This window comes from Colletotrichum aenigma, assembly GCF_013390185.1.
Source record: "Colletotrichum aenigma strain Cg56 chromosome Unknown KSG_Cg56_contig01, whole genome shotgun sequence".
In the NCBI taxonomy this organism is placed as follows: Eukaryota; Fungi; Ascomycota; class Sordariomycetes; order Glomerellales; family Glomerellaceae; genus Colletotrichum; species Colletotrichum aenigma.
The window spans coordinates 439,359-455,500 of NW_023500907.1; the positions used below are offsets into that span (position 1 = coordinate 439,359).

Here is a 16,142-nt window from a genome sequence, read left to right on the forward strand (position 1 = left end):
CTGATGCGTGACGTTCACCGCCCACTCACGGACCTCAACTGGATCAATATCAGCGACGCGTAGTTGTCTCTGCAGTTCTCTCCCTCCAGTCGACACTGCATCATCATCTCTCACGTTCCGTTGCCTCATTGAACCCCCAGACGACTGCCAACACCCAGCTAAAATGCCGTCCAAACGAACCCCCAAAGACGCGCCCATCGTCATCGTTGGCGCAGGCGTCTTCGGCCTCTCCACGGCCCTCGAGCTGCGGAAGCGCGGCTACCTCCACATCACCGTCCTCGACCGCTTCCTGCCCCCCGTCCCCGACGGCAGTAGCGTCGACATCTCGCGCATCATCCGCGTCGACTACGCCGACCCCGTCTACTCCCAGATGGCGCGCGAGGCGTACGCCGGCTGGAACGCGCAGTACTCGGACCACTACCACGAGTCCGGGTTCGTGATGCTCGCGGACCGCAAGGGCAACGGGTGGCTGGACGCGTCGCGCGAGGTCGCGGCGAAGAGCGGCGTGGAGCTGACTAACTACGCGGATGCGAACGACGTGCTGAAGGACTATCCGAGTGCGAAGGCGGACTTTGAGGGGCTGCAGGCGTGTATTAACCGTCGCGGCGGGTGGGCTGATGCGAAGGGGGCTATTGCGCAGTTGGCGGGGGAGTGTAGCCAGCTTGGAGTGCAGTTCGTCGCGGGAGCACGGGGAACGGTGAAGTCGCTCAAATTTGAGGAGGGGAGGGTTGTTGGGGTGAATGTTCTTGAGGGCCCGCCGGTTCTCGGGGAGAAGGTTATCTTGGCGACGGGAGCGTGGACGAACCGGATTATTCCCATTTCTCACGCCAGCTCTGCGTCTGGACAGCCTGTTGGGTTCATCCAGCTCACGGAGGAAGAGGCTGAGAGGTTGAAGGATATGCCTGTCATGATAAACTTCGAGTCGGGCGTCTTTATTTTCCCGCCTACGAAAGGGAAGAACCCCATCCTGAAGCTCGCCCGTCATGGGTACGGGTATGCGACCGAGGTTTCCGTTGGTGAGGACGGTTCTCAGAGGGTCATTTCTACGCCGAAGAGAGATGGCAGTAATGCGGCGACGGGATATCTCCCCGATGACGCGGATGAAGGTCTGAGGGAAGGTGTGAAGCAGCTGTTGCCCGAGTTTGCGTCGCGGCCTTGGGTCAACCGGCGCTTGTGCTGGTACTCTGACACTCCCGAGGGAGATTTCATCATGGATTATCACCCGTCTATTGAAGGTGTCTTCTTCGCTACCGGAGGAGCGGGACAGTAAGTGATCCCATATAATACCATGGGTGACAATAGCTAACCGCGTGTCACGCTCAGCGCTTTTAAGTTTTTGCCTGTTTTGGGCAAGTACGTTTCGGACTGCTTCGAGGAGAAGGCACCACAAGAGCTTCGACACAAGTGGAGGTTGCGTGCGTCGGAAGGCCAGGAGTTGAAGCTGGGAGATGGTAGTCGCGGCGGCCCGCCTTTGCGAAAGTTGACGCCCGTTGAGCAGTCGAAGTTATAAATTTGGCTATATATAGACATAGATTCCGCGGACCATGACAACCGATCAGTTCTAGACAAGTCGAATATGACTTCACAAAGCACCTGTGAACTACGTGAACGTCTTGGTGTTAAAAGCGCTCCGTTGAGAGCCATCCAGCCAGCTCCGAGAATACTTAGCTTATGTGAGAAGACTAAGACATGTTGACGTTGATATGCGCCGCTGGCCTCAAAGCTTCGATGTCGGCGATGCCGCGAAGAGGTCCTGTTGGCCAGGGCTTATCGCACGGCCGGGATCCACCCGGTCCGCCTCCGGCCTACGCCGCCCCGTCCCCACTTACGGGAGATAAGTCCTGTCCACTCGGAGTGCTGCAATCAAGAGTAAGATAAGAGAACAAAGTTGAGAATGCCATGCATGTGAGTGATAGACGATAGACGATAGACACCGAGCCAAGTCGTCGTTCTCAATCCGATGACCATAGAGAGCAGACCAAATTCAAAGCCTCATTAGAAAAGCAGAGATTTCTCAGCCGCAGTCAAATCCCCACGGAAGCCAAACACCTAGATATCATGAACGGTAACACCCAACATGGAGGCACATCTCATGGTCCGCCGCAAGAGCGCAGGAAAGTTCCGTATCGGCACATACGTGCCGTGATCATTGGCGCGGGGTAAGTTCTGCTAATAATGCTGGGGTCACGTCATGATGCAACTGACACCGTCTAAATAAGAGTATCAGGGATATTGATGGGTAATGCATTCTTCATGAAAGTCCTTCCGGTAGACTAACATTATGGGACGTTAGCCTACAAATTACGAATGTACCTTGGAGATTACGTTGATTTTCACATCCTGGAAAAGTCCCCAGAACTAGGGGGGACTTGGTTCGAAAACAGGTATCCAGGTGAGCTATCGCACATCCTTCATCTCCGGTGCTAGCGTTCTTGTCTGACTTTATATCAATACTGAAGGATGCGCGTGCGATGTTCCTAGCCATTGCTATCAGTACAGCTTCGCACCCAACCCTGATTGGTCAAAATTGTAAGCGTATGCCCCGCCAGTGAAACCGAGACTTCATGCTGAGAAACGTTTGTCTAGCTATGCATCTTCTCGAGAAATCAAGGCTTATCTCGATGGAGTTGCTAAGTACTTTGACCTGAAAAAGTTCATCAAGTTCAACACCAAGGTCACCAACGCGCAGTGGTCCGAGGTCAGCAGCACTTGGACTGTCAAAGTCGAGAATGGGTCCACCTATGAGGCGGAGGTCTTATTCAATGCCGGTGGTATCCTCAATAACCTCCAAATGCCGAATATCACTGGCATTAACACCTTCGTTGGTCCAATTCTTCACACCGCCGATTGGGACCCATCGATAGATCTCAAGGGTAAGAGAATTGGCGTCATCGGTGCGGGGGCCAGCGCCGTTCAACTCCTGCCGCAGATACAACCGACGGCAACGAAAGTCACGGCCTTCATCCGTACACCGTCCTGGATCTCACCTCCCGTCGCCCTCCCGGAGGCCGACCGACCGAGCTACTCGTACGACGAAGCGGAGAAGACCAGATTCCGAGAAAACGATGCTGAATACCTTGAAGACCGGAAGCGGCTGGAAGCGCATTTCAATGGCATGTTCGACGCCTTCTTCAAAGCTAGTCCGCAGCAGAGAGACCTTCGGGAACGATTTGAAAGCCGCATGAGATCTCTGATTCGTGACGTGGCTCTTCAAGAGCGACTGATTCCCAAGTTCGAGGCGGGCTGTCGGCGGATCAATCCGGGAGAGCAGTACCTTCTGACACTCCAACAGCCAAATGTTGAACCCGTATTTGAGGGCATTGAGAAGATCACTGCTACTGGCATAGTCGCCGGTGGAGTTGAGTATCCTGTGGACGTTCTTATTGCTGCTACCGGCTTCAACACCACCTTCACGCCGCGCTTCCCGATCATTGGCAGAAATGGCAACAATCTACAGGATATTTGGGCTGAGAACCCCACCTCTTACTGCGGAACGGGTGTTTCTGGATTTCCCAACTACATGATATTCCTGGGTCCCAATACGCCCATCTCCAATGGCAGTCTCATGGGTGAGTACAAAACCTTTGCATATTCGGACCTGGCATTTACTTATTGGTACCAGGCCCAATCGAAGCTACGGGTGACTACTTCGTTCGCATTCTCACCAAGATGATCCGACAAAGCATCAAGTCTTTTGACGTACGTATCGATGCTCAAACGGACTTTGACAACCACACACAAGAGTTCATGCGTCAGGCAGTCTGGACAGGAACGTGTCGGAGTTGGTGTGAGTTCATCAGGCGAGGGCAGAGCTAATGAGAGCGTTGAGCTAATTAAATGCCTCGCACAGTTAAGAAAGATATCGACGGGAAGGTAAGCGCTCTGTGGTGCGGAAGCTCACTCCACTACATGCAGTCACTTGCCGAAGACCGCTGGGAGGATTACGAATGGCGCTGTGATGGGAACCGCTATGCATACTGGGGCAACGGATTCTCCTGGATCGAGAAACCCGAGTTGGATCCCATAGGCATTGATGAAAGGGAGTACTCAAAGACAATGACCACCATTGCAGAAAGATCGTCGGACCTCAGCTTCTATCTGGGTAAGGCTGATCCCTTGCCCAAGGGTGTCTTAGCTCACGTGGTGGACGCCGAAGTTCAGTGTCAGCATATCGTGGGGCAGTCTGAGGTCCATGGAGCCGATCTGACCAAGTCCGACGTGAAAGACGCGGACGTTACTGAGCAGGAGATGCGTTCTGGTTTAGAGTCTTATGTTCCAGCTATTGCTGTGGGGGTTTGATACTAGCTGCAATAAATCGATTTCTCTATGAAAATACCAGTTCATATACGTTTGCAATGAGAATGACGAGCAGGCAGTTAGCCGAAGTAGTGATGCATAGTGAACCTTCAGTGTGGTGTCAGGTAATGAGTTACTCTGATATGACTAGTCTTGCTGATTGATACCGGCTGATTCGGGTAGACCTAAGAGACGTATGACATTTTTTCTCGATATCATATCCACCTCTTGCTCTGTGAGCGTCTTCGTTGTGAGAAGTTCGGAAAGGAATCTTCTGCCACTGCTGCTTGATTCAAACGGATAATCGACGCTGAACAGAATGTGTTCAATCCTCGTCACCTGTCGCATCATCTTGAATGTGTCAACACAGAAAATGCCACTTGTTGTGACCCATACGTTATCCTGCCACACATATTTGATGGACTTCGATTCGTTGTCAGCCATGGCTCGAAAGGCTGGCATACTCTCAACTCGAGAAAGCATCATTGGTAAAAGCTCTCCCATGTGGCCAATGATAATCTTCAGTCTGGGGAATCTTTCAAACACCCCAGCAAGGTAGAGCTTCAGGATGTGCAAGCCCACATCTTCGTGCCAGCCCCACGAGGCCGTCGTGAGACCAATTTCCGCCATAGTTGAGTAATTACCGCGATAACGCGATTTCAAGATTTCCGGGGTTGGCGGTGAAGGATGAAGGTAGATCGGGACGCCCAGCTCTTCCGCTGCTCAGAAAATGGGCCAGAAACGACTATCGTCATAGTGCGTCATGTCTTCCAGGTGATTGTCGACCATCGCGCCCACAAACCCCAATTCGTTGACGGCACGCCGGAGTTCCGCGACCGCGTCGTCCGGAACGCCCATTGGGAGGGCAGCAAAGCCGGCAAAGCGATCAGGAGTTTGTGGAGTGGCCTTCGTCATCTCGTCATTTGCGCGTCGGCACAAGTCTGGCCGGTTCGTGGCCACACCGGGGAGATGGGATAGAATTTGGAAAGCAATCCCGCCAGCTTTCATATCGGAGAGACGGAAAGAGCCAAGGTCCCATGCTCTCGCCTGTTGATCTGGATAGATGTCCCAGATGTTCTTGTAAAATGGGTAGTCATTGCCCAAAGAAGGGAAAATGACATGCCCCTCTAGAGTAATAGCTTGGTTATGAAAAGCCATGGTTGGTACAAAAAGGAGGTTAGTCGTTATATGTTTTTTACGAGGACAATCACACGTGAATGCTCCGTCTGCCCTTCTTCGTATCGGTCCTTGGGTGTCATAGCGAGCTTTTCCACTACTTAAATATTTGAATCCACCGCACTGGGACGATGGCAACGAATGGTCCGGCGACTTGAGAGTCGCTACAAACAACGGAACACCGAACGGCGATGTGGCGATGTGGCGAGAACAATTATGGGCATACCGAATGAGTGCGCAAGCAAGATCATATTCAAATTTGAACAAACTGGCTGGCTGCATTAAGATTGACCATTAGAATCCGAAAGCGAAGTTCAGCATGCCATCGCGATCTGGTGTGGAGGGTTTGAGTTCACGCTTGGAAGATGCCATACGGCCCGGCCGGAACACTATCGGCATTTTGCGCTTCCGGCACGCGGTATTTTCAACACGTAATCACGTAGTGGTGCGGTTTTCATAATTTAGTGCCTTGCTTCGACACGATGGTCCTCAACACCACTTTATTCCTTCTGGTGCTTTCAACGCGAAAGACTCCGCACCAAGGCTCTACCCTCCATGTCGATCGGGCGTAAGTAAGGTCATTGCCACGGAAGTGGCTGTGATAGAGGAAGATCTAACGAGGCCCAGGGAACCGAGTTGTGACTCACACATTTTCTTGCAATTGTCGACGAGATTACTGCACTTATGTTCGGGAAGCCAGTTGTGTGACTACCAAATCTGTAGCATTCCGCAGCCCGTATAAGATCAAGGACCTTATTTCTCGTTCAACCCAGAACTCGTCACTAATCCTTTTACTTCATAGAGCAAGAGCAAATTGATATTATTTCTTAAAGTCTGCCGAAAACACGTAAGAGTCACGTAGAGGCAAAGGGACCAGGGTCCTGCCATGCTTCTTTTCCAATATCCGGAGAAGGGAGGAAGTAGACTTCAGTGCCGTCGGCTTCTACCCCACAAAAAGACCTACCTTTACAATAAGAAGATTTATGCAATCATTAGAAATCGCATGTGGTAAAAGGCTCCATTTGGTGACGTTGAGATGTTCTGAGTCCAACCTCATTTGGGATAAGCGAGCCGAGAACCACTACATGGATCTTTGGATCGACCGAAGGACAAGCGCCTGCGCCGCACGCTCTGCTGCCTAAATGCCATCTGACTCCGCTTGGAGAACTCTGCAAAGTCAAGGTTATACACAGAGATCCTCGACCGCCGTTCGTTTTTCTGTTCCAGAGTTTGAATGCTTGTGTTTGGTTCAGGAGTACCTGAATCATGTCTTCAGGTACCTTCAGCAGTCTATTCGGGATCCCTGCTCGTGAGGAGAAGTCCAGAAGTGTGTTCGCCAAAGACGAACCAGTAATTAATGTTAGTATAAAGTAATCATTCAATTTCTAGTACGAAGAATAATGAGAAAGAAAATTTAAATCCCCTCTCTCCTAGTACCCTTATCCAGCACTACCTTAGGCTAGATACACCTAGGTGCTACTAACAAGCTAAACTCTTGGTGGGTCAAAAAAGTCTTGGCTGGCCCCTGAGTTGCTGCTACCCCTCACGTAGATGTACTGTAGTCAGTTGGCACTCGATGGGATAATGACTTCGAGTGTAATTAGACTAAGCGATCCGAGGAAGGCATGAGCTATTCTCAACTGAGAGGGTGGTGTGGTCTAAGTGCCTGAGTCCGAGGCCTCAGCTGCAACATAATCCTGCGCCAAGAGCCGGGCCCACGATAGCTTTGCTCTGCCTTTTGCCGCCGAGAGACGATGAGTGCCTGAGTCCGAGGCGTCCAGTCAGTTGCAATGTAATCCTGCGGCACGGGCCGCACCCACGATACCTTTACGTTGTCTTCTTCCGCCGACTGACGATGAATGCGATCGGCCTTAGCGACCTACGCCAAGGAACGCATTGCAACATCGTGTTGATGATATTGAAACATTGTGCATCATCTTACACATTCAAAGGAGGCTGGCACACACGTCCACCCTCGCTTTCATCCCTGAAGCTTCGGAAACAATGGATTACACGAGACGCCAGCAGAGTAGAGTAGCAGCAGACGAGACTGGGCGGAAGGACGAGAGGCGACGACCGGATGTCGAAAACTCTGGAATGGAAGTCTCCCGGAAATGTATAAAAGGCTCGCTCCTGTCTCTGTTTGCAGAAGCTCTTGAACTCATCTCCATCCACCTCAACATATTCTGCCTCCCAGCAAAGAAACCAATCCGGCATCAAGCAACCTGCACACCTTCATTTTTGAGATCCATCTCTCCATCTTTACCAAAATGAAGGTCTTCGCCACTGTCAGCCTTGTCTCAGGCCTCTTCGCAACCGCCGCCTCGGCCATCGACCTGCACCTAGAGTATGCGGGCGGCTGTAGCACCAGCGGCGGTGGGTATATCTGCCGTGGCTGGAACCCCAACACTTGTTGCAGCGTCAACGCGGGTACCTATTTCGCCAGCGGCTCGTTCAGGGCCATCCCGGGCAACTGGAACATCCAGGCCCGTGGCCACGCCGGGCCCAACTGCGGCTCCATCCGCCAGCAGCAGGACAGCGCCGGCCGCGACTACATTTGCCTGGGCAATGGCCCCTTTGGCGGGCTGGGCTACGGTTTCAACAACAGAAAGTTGATCCGCGGTGCGACACTGGACGCCCGCGATGGCGAGGAGACCGAAGGTTGCGCCCAGCCGGACGTCCTGTACCTCGCCGACGGCACCCAGTACAACTACACCGCCATTGCCGAGGCTGGTCAGGCCACCGAGGAGCTTGCCTCGCTTGTTGAGACCGGCGCATCGGCCGACGATATCCCCAGCTTTGACGCATTCAAGCTCGACGAAAAGCTCGTTCTGTGAACATCAGACGTGACTTCAGAACGCATCCCGCTTTTACGGCCTCTATAAGTCTTGCCCAGACATCCTATTGCGAGTGCTCCAGCTGTTTATTCAGGTTACGGTGCGACATATCGCTTAGGATTGAGCCAGCTTATACGTCTCTTATCCTGTAATCTGTCCTTCTTTTATGAGGGGATGGGAGGTGGTTTCTTTTTCTTCTTAAAATGCTCAGCTTACCTGAGTATACTTACACACCGCTTTAGAAAATTACAGTAGAATAAGCTTAGGTACTTGGATAATAAAAAGATAATACCTTTGTTACTGTAAACTACGTAATACATCCCTTCACGTTGCCAGTAGCTGGATATGTGAATGTTTCCAGACCTTAGATTTCAACCCCATGCAACCCCAGCCAAGTAGGAGCATAATCACCCTTGACACGATCCTCGAGCTCCAGAACGATTTCAACTTTCCAAGCTAACACGGAGTTACAGCTCTTCATTTGGCACTCGCGTTCTCCCAATACCACAGTGAGGTTGCTATAAGCAGGTGCGGACCCCTGAAAGACTACGAATGATGGTCTGACTGCACTGCACCTTGCGGTAATCTACAGGCAGACAAATGTCGCGGGCATTGTGATCGAAGCCCCCGATGTCGTTTACCTTAGCTCAATGGTAAACGTGAAGGACATCCGGAGCATAGCACAATTGTAGGGCACCTGCGCCTCCAGTACAATCGAGACTGCCAGGCTGCTGTTAGAAGCAGGGGCAGAAATCGAGACGTCCTCATTCCAAGGTTCTGCTTGGGATGGCTGTGCCCACATTGAGCTAGCACCACCATGAGGTCCCTCGTACATGATGGCTTTATGAATAAGTTCAACAAGCCGGACCACGGATATGTTCCAGCTTTTGAACACGGACTGCCTCAACCACATTTCTGTTCTCAATCTTCTTCGGGGTCTATTTTTGATATCTCAGAGCTCCTCATTCACACTGCAGGCTGCAAAACCGAGGCAATTGACAAGTCAATCACGGCTGCTGCGCACATCAGGAGGGAGTTCAACGTTGAACGCCTCCTGCATGCTCGAAAGTCGCTCCAACTTCAGCAAGGATACATATCTGAGGAAGCCGAAACAGCTAGTTTTATTGCGGAAAACAATAGTGCAGCTCTATGATGGCGCTTCGCCAGAGAGTCTACGTATTCATAGCCGTTTTCCAAACCCCAAAGATGTTCATTCACACAAGCTCTGGGATTGTAGGTTCCCGGAGGTCGCAGCGCAGGAGCGGAAGAAGATCGACTGTCCTAAGCTCACCAACGACAAAAGAACTATTGTACATGATGTTATTTCTCGCAGCGACGCTTCAAACCTTGCCGATCTTCTGACTTCGGAAATCGCCTCCAAATTGGAGGACCCCGCGTGGTGCGCGGAACATAAGAAGGGTAGCGGGTACTTGATTCGGCCGCTTCTCATTCCGGCTTGATCGCGTGAACAGCCGAATATGGATGTTTTGCGCGTGCTGGTTGACTCCGTCGGCATCAACCTTGACTCGCCCAGTCGACCCAAATCGGATGGCATCTTGCAAGTCAATCTGCTCTTCACACCGTAGTGAGAGGCGACTTTTGGTGGCAAATTAGTGAAGCTTTGCCTTAGTGTATCAAGAAAAGTTTTGCTAGTCGGGTAATTAGTGCTATTTAGCTATCCGGGCAGTGTCCACACACACCCACACGTAGGTAATTCGTAGCCTATTTCTAAAGTGACTATATTTCCTGTTCTCGCTTTCGTTATTATTACTATCTATTATTATTATCGTCGTCGTCGTTATTTTTATTGTTATCCTTATTTCTACTTCTATTGCTCTCTCTATAGTCACGAATCATAGGGAATACTGCTCGGGTAGCTAACTAACACTGCCCGACTAGCAAAACTCATTAAGAAAGGAGCCGACGTGGAAATTCGCGGTAAAGAGGGTCGAACACCTCTAAACTATGCTCTCAGTCACGCCGGGACAATCATCTTTCAGAGAAAGGCTGCTGAAACACTGGCTGAGCTCAACGCAAATGTCAACTCTGTCGATGACAGAGGCAACTCCCGTCTGGCTCGAGCAAAGGCTAATACGAGTCTCACAAAGCTCCTTCTGGAACGTGGCATCGTCGGCCCGTTTTACGTGCATGACGACGCCGAAGAACCTAAAAAACATGGAAATTGCCTTTTTCATCTTCATATGAAAGTGTTGATATCAGATATCTCCGTCGCAAAACATAGTCACAAGAGTTATGCAAGCAACGACTCGCATGCTAAACGGACTCCAGAAAGGCACCGTGTCAACCGGCAGAACCAGCCCAATCGACCCAATGGCCGCAAAGCAAGCGCATGCAACCCATATAGGAGCCGAAGTCGTCACATCGGAGTAGGTGGCAATGAAAGGTGCAGTAAGTGACGCAAGACGCCCAATGGCCATGAGCATTCCGTTGCCCAAACCTCGGTTCTCTACGTTGAGAGCTTGCGGGGTGTACCTAGATAGAGCTCAGCATCCTGCTATTCATGGGGAAATAATTATACTTACGCGTAGATGATAGCATACATGGCATTCAGCCAGAAGTTTACCATACATGAGAACGATAGGTTCTCAGCAGGGTTCTTTACGGAGGTGAAGGCACCTGCGAATGCCGCGCACGCAGCACCCGTAAACACGAGGGATTTGCAACTTCGCAGCCACTTGTTGGATACCATCCAAGTACTCAGAATATCACAAGACACAGACCACCCAAGAGAATGTAGAGATATCGACATCCCATATTTGAGGACTTGGGACAGGTCTCTGGTGTTGCATCCTGTGGGCAGCTGAAGGGTACAATAAGGGCCCATCCTAGACTAGGATTCAGCTTTTGTGCCAATTTGACCCTATGTCGGGATGATCAGCGAGTCTTACCGAAGATGCCGGTGATAGCATTCCTCAATCCCCAAACACACGCAAGTCCAGCGAGCATAAAAGACCAACGTTGAGGGATGTTCTCGGCAAGGATGGTAAGATCAATGGCCACTGTGGGGAAGAACAATGTTGTCAGGATCAACCAATTTGACCCAGCTTCTCGGTACCCAGAGACTCACGGTTTCCGCCTCCGAAAAAGCCACAAATAGCAACCCACACATTGATAGCCGCCCAGTTAGGAGAAGAGGCAGCAAGCCTAGTAGCAAAGGAGATGCCAAATATCGACAGCTGCCACACTATCCTCCTCCCAATATTATCCGCAAGCAAGCCCATCAAAACCGCGCCGATGAGCAAGCCAGCGTAGTTGGACGCCGGGAGCAAAGTGGAGTGTTTTGGCGCGAACTCGGGAATGAGCTGGGGTCCGACGAGAGAGATTGACACGAGGAGCATCTGCATTTACGTCCGTGTTAGCGTCTGCATTTGACGAATGCCTGGGTACCGACCTGGTCCGCGAGGAAGCCAAATCCACAAGAAAGGGCCAGCTGCCATTGGAACTTTCCGAATCCAATGGCATCAACAGCTTCTTCAATCGCCCTGAGGTTTGTTTCCACTTCACTGAGTGCATGTGTATTGTCGGATGTATATTCGACCGTTGTGCCACGGCCATTGCTCTGGATGGGCGTAATCGGCTTTCCGAGATCATCCCCCTTTTCCACAGGGTCATCGTCAACGCTTCCACGCTGAGGGACAGTGCTCATGATGCTTTCTGAACTCTTAGTGGAGTATCGAGGAGCCAAACGTAACAGGTTGCCTTCACGGCGGGCCATCCAACGATGCTAGTCACCCGAGAGATGATATACTCATCTCCCAAAACTCATTCTAGCCATTTGCATTCATGTTCGTCCGGCCTTTCGGCGTTAAGGACCAACACATCCTCTGCCTGTACCCCAGATATGCCAAGAACTACACATCTTTTGGTGGAGGTAGTGCTCTTCTGCTGAGAGAGACCTCGCGCGGAGTAAAGTGGGGACGGCCAGGCCGGAGTTGCCATCCTGCGGGGACGGTCCGGACTCCCCGCCTCACGGCTTGCGTACCCCGCCTCTCATGATAGCGCTGATTGCCTAAAGCGGCAATTCTAGCCTGAACATCCCGGCTACACCACCTTTGAGCTGATAAGAAACAACCTTATCTTGTCCCCGAAGGAGGAGCTGTCTAGATAGCTTTCTCGGTTGACGATATCCAAAGGCAAGGACTCGCAACCCACAAGTTCCTCGTTGCTGGCCTTATTGACACCGTCTGAAACAATGGCAGTTCAGTGCTACTTCCTAAGCCCCAACGAGGATGCTCCTAATAGCCGTCTTCCGGTGCTTCACTATCGCGATGTCCTCCCAGAACCCAGGGATGAGGCTTCAGTGACGGACTTTTTGACAAGGAACAGATGGGAGAAGAGGGTAAGAGAGCACCCTGGTGGATAATTGTGTTCAACGTCTCACCAGCACAGGGCACATGGGGACACATTGGCATCCGTCATTTTCACCCGAATAGCCACGAATGCTATGGTAAGTGCGAAACTAACATGCGGTCCTTCAAGCTGCTCTGACCTCGCTGTGATATGTAGGAATATTCCAGGGACATTCTAAGATGCTCCTCGGGAAGATCTACACCGGTCAGGGGATGGAAGTGGACGTGAAAACTGGCGACGTCATCATTCTTCCAGCCGGAACAGCGCATTCTTCGCTAGCAAGCTCCTCTGACTACCGATACATCGGCGTATATCCCCAGGTGAGCTCCTCTAGTTTATATCTGTCACCCTCGTTTACTAGAAGGTGTGCTAACCGACTGTCTGTAGGATTGCCCAAAGTGGCGAAACGAGATGGGAAAAAAGCCGGCAGGAGAGTTCAAAACCGTCATCAAGAGTGTCGAGATGCCAGAAGAGGATCCGGTGTATGGAAGGAACGGTCCATTGACTCAACTTTGGAATAAGGACATACTTGCCAAGCTATGAATCAGACTCATTTGAAGACTATGACCACCCCGCCATGACCTCTCAATCTAGTCTCGTTTTTGGCCAGCTTCTATCACCATGACTTCCCTTCTTACATCTCATCGACTAAGTCAGTGTCAACACTTCCCATAGCCGCAGGCTTCCCTCGCCTCACCCTTAGCACGGCTCTCACATGCTTCATTCCCAACGGCGCTCCGGCACGCACCGCGAGCAGTGATGCCGTCTTGACCACATTCTTGATCTCGCGACCGTTCAGCTCAAGCTTTGCCAGCGCCTTGAAGTCTTCCTCCTCGAGACGGAATTGCCGGGGTTCCAGCGCCCCAGTCGCGTCGAGCTTGCGGCGGTCAATGAAGACCTTCCAAACATGCAGCCGAGAGTCAAAGTCCAGCGCGGGATAGTTGATTGTCAGATGTATGCGGGACTCGAATGCCGGGTCGAACGCCTCCACGCGGTTGGTGGTCAGGAGCATGACGCCTTTGTAGTACTCTAGCAGTCTCAGGAAAACTAGTTTCGGGGGGTTAGACAGACGGGACTATCGGTGATCGTGCAGTAATCAGGACAGATACTCACCTGAGACAATCTGATTGCGTTGGAGGTCAGAAGCTCGTCTTTTCTCGAGGAAGATGTCGCATTCGTCGAGGAGCAGCACAGCTTGCCATTTGGTGCACATCTCAAGCACGCGCCGGAGGGAGTCTTCGACATCATCGGCGGTTATTCCGAGTTCGCCAGCGCTCATAGCGTAAAGAGGCTTCTTCATCGCTTCGGCCACTATGCTATTTGTCAGTTTCAGCCTGCGGAATGGTGGAATAGTTGCACATACTTGACTCTGCCGTGAGGGTCTTCCCCACTCCAGGCTCTCCGCTAAGAAGAATAATGATTCCTTGGCCTGATCCAATTAGCTACACGGAAACTACATACAAGTTCCTCTCAATGCACGGGAGCCCACCTTTGCCACGAATGATATCGTCAAAGCCACTGGCTGAAGACATCTGTGCCTCCACAAAAGCGCGCACAATTGTCTTGTAGTCGTGCGGCAAGACAAGCTGGTCGAAAGCCCCCTCGTTCCACTCCACCTCCGTCACCGAGTCGATAAAGAAGAGCCCTATGATTGCATTAGTTGTGATCCCTTCCTTCAAAGGCGGGACATACCCCATTTCTTCGACGTCAAGTCGAAACCCCGCACCATAGGCGAAGCAAGTTCGCGCTGGTTCGCAGTCAACTCCTTGTCTGCCTCATTCGCCAGGCCCGCTGTTGCGGATTCGACATATCTCATTCTGCCTCGACGCGGCGGACTGTACGGCAAGCCGTAACTCCCTCGGCGGCCTTTCATCAGCCCCTTAAGAGCACCCAGCTTCTCCTTCTCAGTTTTGGGGTCTCTCAGTTTCTTTAGGCGAGGAGCCGCCTGGTACTCATAACGACAGTATGACTCGCCGTCGATGATGATGCGGCCATGCTCAATCTTGGCTCTGGTCAGACAATGGTCATCGTCATAGGCGGTTGCACCCGGGACTACTCACCTGTCGTCTCTCCACACCTTTGAAATCTCCGTGTCCAAATTCAAACATTCCGGAATAGCCCTTGTAATGGAACCCCTTGTAGCTCTCGAACAAGTTTCCTCTGGCTTCAAGCTTTTCTCGGATCTTCTTCATCCCCGGGTGCAGATTACTGGGATAGATCGCCAGCTCCCGGATCGGCAACAAGTCATCAAACATGTGAACCTCGAACACCTTTGAAGCAAGCCCGAATCGGATGCCATCCGTATCCACGAACTGACATTTCAGCGTGAACACAACGCTCCCATCAGACCGCGGCCCATATCGTGCATTCTTGACGAGAAACAACCGATCCTGGTCGTCAACCCGCGCATACGCCTCCGTATCAGGTTCGAAAAGCGTCCAGAGGTAATCAAACGAGACCACTTCATTCTTCCTCAGGTCCCGCGCGCGCTCAATCTGCGGCTTGATCTCCGGCGCCAGCACATCATACAGCAGCTTCACATGCTGCCTCGTCAGCTCGTCGACCCCATCCTCGTCCTCCACGCACTTCTGCAGCGCCCTCCACCGGTGGAAGAACGGCTGGAACGGCGCCGTGAACTCGACCTTCTTCAGCGTCGTGCTGACGCCGGGGTAATCCTGGAAGACGTCGCCCAGCGCGCGCTTGATGTGCGGGCTGTTGACGATGACGGAGTGCAGCGCGAGGACGTTGCCGTCGATCGCCTCGACGTTGACCTCGCGGCGCGCGATGAGGGCGAACTTGGCCGAGGCGGCGGCGGAGCCCGCGAGGCCGACGTACTCGGGCGCCCAGTCCTCCCAGAGGTCGCGCCGGCTCTTGCGGTAGAACTCCTTGACCTCGGGCGTCTGGCCGATGTCGGTGAGTTTAGTCTTTTCCTCGTCGTCGGAGGATCGGGAGCGCCGGCGGGGAGGGCGTTGGGGGCGGCTGTCGTCTGAGGAGTAGGCGGCGCTGGAGTAGGAGTCTGGGGTGTCCATTGTGAAGGTACCTGATGCCTTGTGTTGGTGAGGAAGATGTCTGGTTGTGCAAGAAGGATGTGATTGATGAGTTGAGCGAAAAGGACTACGCGATTTATTAGATCCCCCACTGCGGCTGAGAGCTGCTGTCATCCTGGTCGTAAGGCAGACCGTGAAAGCCCATGATGACTGCATCCGCTAGCGTTGTCGTCTGAGGCCAATCCGTCATCTTGCCCATGTAATTGGACCACGTTATGTACGACGAGAGTCCGGAATAAGAACACAACAGTTGATGTCAATACCACATCACTGAGCTTAGTTAAACCGCACAATATTTCCTGTGGTTGCACAGAGCATCTCTATGTACTCGAGTAAGCACCACATTGTACCTCGTCGAATGTAGCGACTTACCTATCCAGGGTAAACTCATGTCCATGAAGTTGACATGTGAATG

At 52.1% G+C, this 16,142-nt stretch overlaps 6 protein-coding genes across 6 annotated transcripts; 4 read left to right on the forward strand and 2 right to left on the reverse strand.

Moving 5' to 3' along the window:
- Positions 1-163: 163 nt before the first annotated feature.
- On the forward strand, positions 164-1,510 carry fap1-6 (L-pipecolate oxidase; the record flags this gene model as incomplete). Its single annotated transcript, XM_037315381.1, has 2 exons — positions 164-1,266; positions 1,324-1,510. The coding sequence occupies 2 exons, from the start codon at positions 164-166 to the stop codon at positions 1,508-1,510; spliced, it is 1,290 nt and encodes a 429-aa protein (XP_037186273.1).
- A 548-nt stretch (positions 1,511-2,058) lies between these two features.
- stcW-0 (putative sterigmatocystin biosynthesis monooxygenase stcW) lies at positions 2,059-4,299 on the forward strand (the record flags this gene model as incomplete). Its single annotated transcript, XM_037315382.1, has 8 exons — positions 2,059-2,159; positions 2,220-2,239; positions 2,294-2,392; positions 2,460-2,529; positions 2,587-3,569; positions 3,623-3,787; positions 3,851-3,873; positions 3,916-4,299. The coding sequence occupies 8 exons, from the start codon at positions 2,059-2,061 to the stop codon at positions 4,297-4,299; spliced, it is 1,845 nt and encodes a 614-aa protein (XP_037186274.1).
- Positions 4,300-5,019: 720 nt separating this feature from the next.
- orsB-1 (Decarboxylase orsB) lies at positions 5,020-5,454 on the reverse strand (the record flags this gene model as incomplete). The annotated part of the gene is made up of 1 exon (XM_037315383.1): positions 5,020-5,454. The coding sequence occupies one exon, from the start codon at positions 5,452-5,454 to the stop codon at positions 5,020-5,022; it is 435 nt and encodes a 144-aa protein (XP_037186275.1).
- Positions 5,455-7,742: 2,288 nt separating this feature from the next.
- CGCA056_v000123 (uncharacterized protein) lies at positions 7,743-8,309 on the forward strand (the record flags this gene model as incomplete). The annotated part of the gene is made up of 1 exon (XM_037315384.1): positions 7,743-8,309. One exon carries the CDS (start codon positions 7,743-7,745, stop codon positions 8,307-8,309), a length of 567 nt encoding a protein of 188 aa, XP_037186276.1.
- A 4,213-nt stretch (positions 8,310-12,522) lies between these two features.
- Positions 12,523-13,223, forward strand: yjlB-0 (Uncharacterized protein; the record flags this gene model as incomplete). The annotated part of the gene is made up of 4 exons (XM_037315385.1): positions 12,523-12,669; positions 12,720-12,777; positions 12,837-13,000; positions 13,068-13,223. 4 exons carry the CDS (start codon positions 12,523-12,525, stop codon positions 13,221-13,223), a joined length of 525 nt encoding a protein of 174 aa, XP_037186277.1.
- Positions 13,224-13,314: 91 nt separating this feature from the next.
- ftsH-0 (ATP-dependent zinc metalloprotease FtsH) lies at positions 13,315-15,709 on the reverse strand (the record flags this gene model as incomplete). Its single annotated transcript, XM_037315386.1, has 7 exons — positions 13,315-13,320; positions 13,378-13,727; positions 13,794-13,991; positions 14,044-14,109; positions 14,170-14,325; positions 14,373-14,682; positions 14,741-15,709. 7 exons carry the CDS (start codon positions 15,707-15,709, stop codon positions 13,315-13,317), a joined length of 2,055 nt encoding a protein of 684 aa, XP_037186278.1.
- Positions 15,710-16,142: the final 433 nt, after the last annotated feature.